Raw genomic sequence first — 10,623 nt, forward strand, 5'->3', positions numbered from 1 at the left:
ATCTAGCTCTACAAACATATTATATATAGTTTAAATAGCTTGCGTTAAAATAGTCACATATGCATTATATAATAAGTGCTAAGAAGTAACGGGATGTTTTTAAGCCATTTCAAAAGGAACCGGGATGTCATCTCACCAGGGCTGGGCAAAATAATGACATCCAAGTATTTCAAATATAAATACAAAATACTTCAAAGATAGTATTTCAATTACAAATACAAAGTACCTAAAAAAAATTAACCAAAATACATTTGTATTTCAAATGCTCGATACAATATATAGGCCTAAAGAAATAAGAATATTACTGAAAATCTAAAATTGATGTATTTTGTATTTCAAATACTCAAAATACTTTCTTCTTCTTCTTGTCCTGTAAGTTTTGGATTTGGATTTGAAAAATGAACTTTTGTCTTATTTGCGTACCCATTTCAGATGTGCTAGCCATACACTTACCTTTCTTGCCACAACTGATTTCCTTAATGCCATAAAGAAATCTCCAACAGCATCAAGGATCCATCACCCAACACTTGCTAAATGTTCAGCATTATGGAATGCGTCTAGGAGACTCAAATCCTCAGAAATTATATCGTTAAAGTTTTCTTGCCCAACTCGATGGAATTCTCTTTATGACTCAGTCACTCAAAAATAGCAATTCAAACATGATATAAACAGTAGACTAGCCTATATGTGAAAAACTGGGATTGCCAACCTTCAAAGATGTTAAGTTTCAGTACCTTGAAGAATATTGTGCAGTTCTGAAACCCATTGCCGTAGATCTTGATTTAATGAAAAATGAGAAGATGTGCTATTACGGCCAAGTTTTGTCCACATTAATTTCCCTCAAAAAATAGATTACATATTCTGTTATCTAGTAATCTACGCCATCTATTCCAAGTAACTCCATTCCTAATAAGTTCACTTTCATCAAGATTTAAAGTGATGTTTGATCTGATCCTAGAAGCTAATTGAGCTATTTTGGCAGCTTGCTTCCACCCATCATTTAAGATGAGATGGCTACCTGACACTGCGTCACAAAATGATAAGAAGAGGATACAGAATATGTGTGTGAAATCAACTGAGCAGTTCTCTGCTACACCTTTGGTCAGTTCAGACGATGAAGATGATGAAAACAATTTTTATGTTTTCAATTCAAGTACAACAGACTTTGAAAAGCAAAAAGAAAAGATGAAAGAGTGATGGAACAGAGAAAAATTTTCTCCGGCGCCGGGATTTGAACCCGGGTTTTCAGCTCTACGTGCTGATGCTTTATCCACTAAGCCACGCCGGATACAACCCCGACGCCGGTTAGAATCGTCTCAGATTAAGCTCCATCTCTTGGGTTCCCTCTAGTGGCCACCCTCTGCACTACGTCATAAATGTCTATGAACGCAGGACCGAAGTCCATACATGTGTTGAGGTGCACTCGAATGAGTGACTGGTTGGCCGGGATCCGACGGTATAGGCGCCGTCTTAAATCACAAAGTGATTTATTACGCATATCATATATATATATTTTGATGTACCGAAGTACATATGATATTTCCATGCAGATATTCTGCGTCATCATATGATGAAAGAGTGATGGAACGGAGAAAAATTCTCTCCGGCGCCGGGATTTGAACCCGGGTTTTCAGCTCTACGTGCTGATGCTTTATCCACTAAGCCACGCCGGATACAACCCCGACGCCGGTTAGAATCGTTTCAGATTAAGCTCCATCTCTTGGGTTCCCTCTAGTGGCCGCCCTCTGCACTACGTCATAAATGTCTATGAACGCAGGACCGAAGTCCATACATGTGTTGAGGTGCACTCGAATGAGTGACTGGTTGGCCGGGATCCGACAGTATAGGCGCCGTCTTAAATCACAAAGTGATTTATTACGCATATCATATATATATTTTGATGTACCGAAGTACATATGATATTTCCATGCAGATATTCTGCGTCATCATATGATGAAAGAGTGATGGAACGGAGAAAAATTCTCTCCGGCGCCGGGATTTGAACCCGGGTTTTCAGCTCTATGTGCTGATGCTTTATCCACTAAGCCACGCCGGATACAACCCCGACGCCGGTTAGAATCGTCTCAGATTAAGCTCCATCTCTTGGGTTCCCTCCGAGAATTTTTCTCCATTCCATCACTCTTTCATCATATGATGACGCAGAATATCTGCATGGAAATATCATATGTACTTCGGTACATCAAAATATATATATGATATGCGTAATAAATCACTTTGTGATTTAAGATGGCGCCTATACCGTCGGATCCCGGCCAACCAGTCACTCATTCGAGTGCACCTCAACACATGTATGTACTTCGGTCCTGCGTTCATAGACATCTATGATGTAGTGCAGAGGGCGGCCACTAGAGGGAACCCAAGAGATGGAGCTTAATCTGAGACGATTCTAACCGGCGTCGGGGTTGTATCCGGCGTGGCTTTGTGGATAAAGCATCAGCACGTAGAGCTGAAAACCCGGGTTCAAATCCTGGCGCCGGAGAGAATTTTTCTCCGTTCCATCACTCTTTCATCATATGATGACGCAGAATATCTGCATGGAAATATCATATGTACTTCGGTACATCAAAATATATATATGATATGCGTAATAAATCACTTTGTGATTTAAGACGGCGCCTATACCGTCGGATCTCGGCCAACCAGTCACTCATTCGAGTGCACCTCAACACATGTATGGACTTCGGTCCTGCGTTCATAGACATCTATGACGTAGTGCAGAGGGCATGGAAATATCATATGTACTTCGGTACATCAAAATATATATAAAAAGAAAAGAACTTGTCTACTGTGGAGTATGAGCTCATACAATTCTTCAATGGCAAAGAGACAACCCTGTGCACTCTAGAGAATTACCCAACAGTGAAACAAGCTTTTATAAAGTATAATACAAGTTTGTGTTCCTCTGCGCCTGTAGAAAGACTGTTCTGTTTTCCAGGATTTATTCATTTATCAGCAAGGGGATCCTTACCGGTATTTGATGAACATTTTAAGAAACTGTTTTTTTTTTTTTTTTTAAGGGAGCAGTAAATATTCAGATGTAGCATAATTTCATTGCTGACTGGGAAAAGGAAGAATGTTCAGTTACAGTGTTTATATGAAACTTCGAGATAAAAATACTTTTAATGTTAATATAATATTTTAGATTTTCAGTAATATTCTTACTTCTTTATATATTGCATCGAGTATTCGAAATACAAATGTATTTTGGTTAATTTTTTAAAAGTATTTTGTATTTGTAATTCAAATATTATTCTTTGAAGTATTTTGTATTTGTATTTGAAATACTTGGATGTCAGTATTTTGCCCAGCCCTGGGTACTAACAGTACTGTCTCAACAGTAACAGCAGTACAATAATTCATCTTGTGTTCCTACAAAGCAAAGCATAGGTGAATACATATTGTTTTTAATTACGAGTAGTATGTCATTCATACTCAAAATACCATGGCAATATAGACGCTTAGCCAATTAACTGATGAATTTTAATTAATGTTAGGAAATTTATTTACAGTATAGTATAAAATTAATATTAAAATAGATTTGAGGGAGGTGTAATATGATGGTAGGGACTGGATTAATCTTGCTCAGAATAGGGACCGATGGCAGGCTTATGTGAGGGCAGCAATGAACCTCTGGGTTCCTTAAAAGCCATTTGTAAGCAAGTAAGTAATAGTATAAAATTTATTTCATTTTATGAAATAGGCCATAGGTGGTGTTTCAGCACAGATAAGCTTTTGGTGTTTAATAAACTTCGTGATGAAGGCTATACAATCTGAAGACAGGAAAAAATTAAGTGCTCTGAGGCATTTCAGAGAAAACATGCGTCTTTTTCTTCTTCATCTTTCCATTTTGCCTCACGGCGTCGGGTCTGCCTCAATCCATCTCCTCCATTCCTCTCTATCCCTCGCCATTCTTCCCAATTCTCCAATTTCTTTCTCTCTTTTCCTTGCCATCATCTCAATATTATCCAAATACATCGTCCCTGGTCTTCCCTTCCCTTTTCTCCCTTCCGTCATTGTCTCCATTACTTGCTTTGGTTTTCTTTCTTCTCCCATTCGCACTATGTGTCTATACCACTTTAGTTGTTTTCTTCTTAACTTCTCTTTTACTGATTTCTGTTTTAATTCCTCTCTAATTCTCTCATTTTGTACTCTATCTCTCTTTGTTTTTCCAACTGTTCTTCGGTAACATTTTATTTCAATTGCTATTATATTACTTATTATCTCATTTGTCACTGGCCAACTTTCCCTTTCATACAGCAGGATTGGTTCTGTATTGGATTTGTATATCTGTAATTTTGTTTTAGGCAGTATTTCTTTTTTCCCCAAGTATCAGGTTACTTAAATGGTAGTAAATATTACAGGCTTTCTTGGTTCGGTTTAATATTTCTTCTTTTTTTTTTTCCATTTTGGTGTATAATAGTTCCAAGATATTCATAAGTTTTCACCTGTTCTATTTCTTTCCTGTAACAATTAATATAAATTATACCTATTGTTTCTTCCATTCTACTCCTTTTTATTACTTTACTCTTTTTGGTATTTACTATCATTCCTTTACTTCTTAATATTTCTGTCCATTCAACCACTGATTCTTGTAATTTAAGAAAACATGCTACCAAATATTAAAGCAGTTCTGCGTATATTAGCAGTACTACATGTGTTCATTGCTGAAAATGAATTATAATCCTTACTCTGCTAGATTATACTCATGCAACAGTTGTAGCAAAAAAGGTGGGGGGACATGCGAAAATATATGAGAAAAATTCTGTACAACAATTTTGTTTTCACCTTTTCATGCAATACTGACTCTCTATAATACCATACCCTCCAGAAAAATGTCCTGCCTGTAGGGAAAAGAATGAGGGAAGAACAATATTGTGTAATTCCTTCCAAAGTTTTGAACGCACCCCCTAAAATATCCTGGATGCGCCTCTGGAGTGCTAATGGTAGTGGATGACTGTCATGGTTATAGTGGTGGTAGTAGGAAAAGATTATATTATTTAATGACACTTTCAACTGTAGAGGTTATTCAGTCAATGCGGGTGAGAAATGGATGACAAATTTTGCCTGGAGAGCCCTCTGTTAGGACTTTTTACCATGCTATAAATCTACAATATGGGAGCCACAGCTTTACAGCCCATGGTTCAGGTAACAGAGGTTTTCTCCAGGAGCTCCGGTTCCCCAATGGTATCCCAACAAATATCCATCATAATCTCTTCTTATCTGATCTCATCTCGTTTCGTCTCGTCTCATCTCATCACTTTCCTCGTGAAAGAAGCCTTGGTTAGGATTTTGTCACCTTTAGCAATTTGAACCTGAGAACCTCGGTCCAATATATGGTAATCATAAGATCACAGAGGATGATGGCTTAGTATCAAGAATTCAGACTCACACATTGATCCTCTATCGAAACTGATATCCCCTCTCGTGTGCTGAATGTGTATTTTCATGGTCCCACACATAATTATTACGGGATTTGAATACACTTTTACAAGTGAAAGTATTTTTGTCTGTCCAAAGAACATATGTTATTAAGTGCACATCATGTTGCAGCGAAGTCAATAACCACTTACTTGGGTTTATGCAGCTTCTGAATACTGTATACATACATACACAAGCACACAGAAAGAGAAAAATTTTAAAAAGTATATAGAAGTCTTATAATTATACAAATTTAATAAATAATATATTTTCTCCTTCTGGCAATACACAGTTTTGGATTGTTTCCCGTCTGTGAACTACAAATGGAATTGGTCCATCCAATGTCGGTGAGGTCTGCCTAAATCTCTTCATCCTCGTGGATGGTAATACAATAGTCTCTTTGGTAAACGATGTTCAGGCAGCCTATGAAAGTGGTTTCTCCATTTACGTTGATAATGTTGAAAGTCTGTGTTCATCTCCTCAACTTCCCACTGATTTCTTATGTCTTTGCTCCTAATGTGGTCCTACAAGGTAACACCTGTCAGTGATCGCAGAAATCTCATTTGTGATGCATTGATTCTATTTATTTCTTTTTGCCGCAGTGTCCAACATTCACTGCCATATAACAGAGCTGGTTTTGACATTATATTGTGAAATCAGATTTGGACCTCTTTTCGCATTTGTTTTCCAAAGTTCCTTCTCAAGATACCATTTAACTGATTATATTTCAATATAGTTTTATTTATGTCTTTTTGATAATTATACAAAGAAATATTTATTCGTCTAATGGCTAGTACATGATATTTACTCTTATTGGCTAAGGGAAAAACAGGAAAGTGGTGAACAAAACTACGGATTAAGTAATCAAAGACATTTGGGCTCTGGCTCCCAGTAGCGGTCGACTTCCTTGGAGGATTTCAGAGCAGGGCATTTTGCAAGATGTTTTCTATCCATGTCTTCCTGTTGATGGCACAAAATGCAGGATGCTGATGGCAGGATGCCAAGACAATTGACGTGTTTACCCAGGATGTCATGTTCAGTGTTTAGGCGAAAGCTTGCAACTGCTTCTGGGTTCAGGAGGTCTATCCTTCAGTAATTTCCTACGTTACAAAGAAATATGACTTCCTAAATAAACAAAATCTGTCACTTGTTCTATTATTTTGTTATCAACCACTATTTTTGCCCGTAGCATTACTTTTGTCTTTTCAGTTGATATTTTCATATTGTATTCTTTTAAAACCATCTGTAGTTTAAAAACAGAGCGTTCTAATTCGTCTTCAGTTCCTGCAAACAAAACTTGGTCATCTGCATATATTGTTGTATTTAGTCTTGTGTGTTCGTCAATTTGTATGCCTTGTGGTGCTACTTCATTCCATTCTTGAATATTGCTTTGTCTAAGTATATTATAAACAAAAGGGGAGAAAGACCACAACCTTGTCTAAGTCCTTGGTTAGTTAATATTGTTTCCGTATATTTGTCATTATCTAGCTTAATTTTTATAGCAGTTGTTTCTATAAAGAATTTTTATAGAATCTAACAGATTTTCTTGAATGCCATAAGATTCTAAAATTAACCATAACTTCTCTCTATTGACTCTATCATATGCTTTTTCATAATCTAAAAATAGCATATATAGAGGGAGGTTAAATTCTCGCCTCTTTTCTAACATTTGTTTTATTATAAATATGGCATCTACACAGGAACGTCCCTTTCGGAAACCACATTGTTCTCCCGCAATTTGAGCTTCTACTAATGTTTTCAATTTCTCTTTTAAAATTGCTGCATATAAATTATATATAGAAAAAAAATAAATTTCACTTTTACCTCTACTTTCTTTTCAAGAATTATAATCAGAATCAAGTCATAAATAAATTGTACACTTTAAAAAGAGGCTTTTAGATAATCCACCGTGTCCTGGAATGTAGATGACCTCTCTGGTCTCATCCTGATGATGGAACTTGTATGTAGTTCCGAAACGTTAAAAAAAAGTAGATTACCCAAAAGCCTAATTCCAATTACAATCACCATGTAAGCCTAAAAACTCATAAATTGTACACTTACTTTTCCAACTTATCACCCAGGAAATCAGATTTATGCTCTGGTAGGGCATCATACAAATCTTCTATATCCAAATCCTTACTGAATCCCAATCTAAATATATCAAGACACCACCTGAGAACAAAGTTTTTAACTAAATTAGCATACAATTTCAAACACAATGAACCTACACAGGCTCTAGTAAGGTCCGAATTATTATGCAAATAAATATTTCATTTGCACTCCAATAGAAACTCGTAATTGAGAATGACGTTTCAGACATGGTTACCACAGAATATAAATTTTTCATTTTATTTCACTTAAATATAGTCTGACAAATTTTTATGTAAATATATGTTTTAAAATCATTCATCTTCTTACTTGCCCAGTTGAGACTAAGCATCACAAGAATATAAATAATACAAAAGAGAATTTATGTTACATGCCTCTCCCTTCTAATGTACGAAAACAACCCTGCTACCATTATCAAACATCTGCTGCCAAGAGTGTAAGTATCTTAAAATGTATGTCTATTCGTTGTATCATACTGGTCAGAATTTCATTGTCATGAACGGGAGAAGAGTTCAGGGCAGAAGAAGATATCAAATAATAGACGACATTAAGATATATGGATCATATGCGAAGACTAAGAGGAAGACAGAAAATAGGAAAGACTGGAGAATGCTCGGTTTGCAGTGAAAGACCTGCCCTTGGGCAGAACATTATTCTCTGATGGATGATGCAGTTCCAAGTTTTTCTGCAGGGCCTACCAAATGTTCAGTTAATTGTGAAAATTTATGTAGGGCGTTTGAATCAGCCAGCATAATACCTCGTTACATAAAGAATCATCTCAAGTTACGAAAGTTCCTCAAGAAATATTCAAATATTGACACTCCTGAAGACACCTCTGACTGAGGTTCTAGTTGATAAGTATGGTACATATATTATCAGGCAATACATCTCACTTGACGATATGTATCAGAGGAAGAACAATAATTGTTTGTATGCATCTGAAATCTGATTAATGTAACATGTACCTAATCAGTGATGTATACAATGGAAGCGGAAAGGAACTGGTCACCTAATCTCATTATCTCTTGGCCTAGTTGCCTCATATGTGGTGCCTTATTGGTACCACTTGTGAGGTTCAGACCTGTCTTCGGACAGTTGACTAAACAATAAACAACTCCTGAAGAGTCGAATTTGAGAAAAAAATACATTTCGAAATTTAAGAAGAAACTCTGAAACAGATATGTTCAATGTGTGAAAATGAAGAAAAAAAATGGGGTAAGCATAGACGAAACCTGTGACAAAGAATTAAAACAAATTGTGTAACCCTTTCTTCAAGAGTTGACAAGTAAATTAAGCATTCATTCAACAGGATTTCGTCACCACTCATATAGCAGACATGTATTGAAACTTTTTGATCAAATCTCGTATCTAACAGTCAATAGCTGTCAGTAACTATAGAAGTGCCAGTATTAAATTCACACAAATTATAAATGAAACACTACAATGACGGCTTTGCATTTCCGTTCTGTATTATAAAGTGATTTTAAATATTTCAAAAAATTTACAAGAGTCACTTAAAAATTTGAATAAATTTGCAAGAGTCACTTGTGTTTACGTTAACTGCATCCATTCAAACTATAACCTAATGATGTAATATTCTGTACTTACTTACTTACTTACAAATGGCTTTTAAGGAACCTGAAGGTTCATTGCCGCCCTCACATAAGCCCGCCAGCGGTCCCTATCCTGTGCAAGATTAATCCAGTCTCTATCATCATACCCCACCTCCCTCAAATCCATTTTAATATTATCCTCCCATCTACGTCTCGGCCTTCCTAAAGGTCTTTTTCCCTCCGGTCTCCCAACTAACACTCTATATGCATTTCTGGATTCGCCCATATGTGCTACATGCCCTGCCCATCTCAAACGTCTGGATTTAATGTTCCTAACTATGTCAGGTGAAGAATACAATGCGTGCAGTTCTGTGTTGTGTAACTTTCTCCATTCTCCTGTAACTTCATCCCGCTTAGCCCCAAATATTTTCCTAAGCACCTTATTCTCAAACACCCTTAACCTATGTTCCTCTCTCAGAGTGAGAGTCCAAGTTTCACAATCATACAGAAGAACCGGTAATATAACTGTCCTATAAATTCTAACTTTCAGATTTTTGGACAGCAGACTGGATGATAAGAGCTTCTCAACCGAATAATAACACGCATTTCCCATATTTATTCTGCGTTTAATTTCCTCCCGAGTGTCATTTATATTTGTTACTGTTGCTCCAAGATATTTGAATTTTTCCACCTCTTCGAAGGATAAATCTCCAATTTTTATATTTCCATTTCGTACAATATTCTGGTCACGAGACATAATCATATACTTTGTCTTTTCGGCATTTACTTCCAAACCAATCGCTCTACTTGCTTCAAGTAAAATTTCCGTAATATTCTGTTCTGATATAAAAATGCAAGATAGTAGTAGTAGTAGTTTTTGTTGTTGTTGTAGTATAAGAATGAATTCAACTGCAAAGTAAAGATGGTAACAATTTTAATTTTCGAAATGTAACAGTGGGTCAAAAGGTTACCTGACTCCTTTCTGTAGGCTGCATGAGGCCCTTGGTCAAGAGTTGGACCATACTAATTTATAAGAGGACAAACACTTATGTGAGTCATTCAATAACTAAAGAGACAAATCACTACGTAATAATAATAGAAATATAGCATGCATTTGTATCTCTGTTTTTTTTTTTTTTATTATTCAGTACGTATTTTAAAATGTTAAATTTATATTTCTAAGCTACAGTTGTCTAAGAGTGGAAGTGTTAACAGAGAAATTCCATTCTAGAGAAATGTATTATTCTATTAGGTAACAACACCTATTACATAAAAATTATAAACAGTTCACGGCATTAAAAAAGAACATCATGTAGACAAAATGTTATCTCTACAATAAAATACCATCATAAATACGTATTTAATTTAAATTTCTTACCAAAATGTTATGAGTGAAAGTGGATTTGCATTTCTCATGGGGTTTACATTTTGTCCTTTCTTCAATCCAGCATCCATTTTGAGTTTTTTGTTAGTGATAAGTTATTATCTAACACTGCCTTTCTCACCTGGTCGCACCTTTTAT

General features: G+C 36.0%; 1 protein-coding gene and 1 non-coding gene across 3 annotated transcripts in view; both read right to left on the bottom strand.

Moving 5' to 3' along the window:
- Positions 1–10,623, bottom strand: part of LOC138713628 (probable multidrug resistance-associated protein lethal(2)03659) — a 79,786-nt gene that overhangs the window by 61,081 nt on the left and 8,082 nt on the right. For both annotated transcript variants that reach the window (XM_069845873.1, XM_069845874.1), the window contains exons 2-3: positions 10,480–10,623; positions 7,501–7,611 (exon numbers count right to left, since the gene is read on the bottom strand). In XM_069845873.1, coding sequence (XP_069701974.1) covers positions 7,501–7,611; positions 10,480–10,556 — 188 coding nt within the window. In that variant the 5' untranslated portion in view covers positions 10,557–10,623. The remainder of the gene's footprint in view (positions 1–7,500; positions 7,612–10,479) is intronic.
- TRNAY-AUA (transfer RNA tyrosine (anticodon AUA)) lies at positions 1,985–2,056 on the bottom strand. The gene has a single exon. It is a non-coding gene; the product is annotated as a tRNA-Tyr (tRNA).

The sequence above is a fragment of the Periplaneta americana genome, chromosome 14 (genome assembly GCF_040183065.1).
Source record: "Periplaneta americana isolate PAMFEO1 chromosome 14, P.americana_PAMFEO1_priV1, whole genome shotgun sequence".
Classification (NCBI taxonomy): domain Eukaryota; kingdom Metazoa; phylum Arthropoda; class Insecta; order Blattodea; family Blattidae; genus Periplaneta; species Periplaneta americana.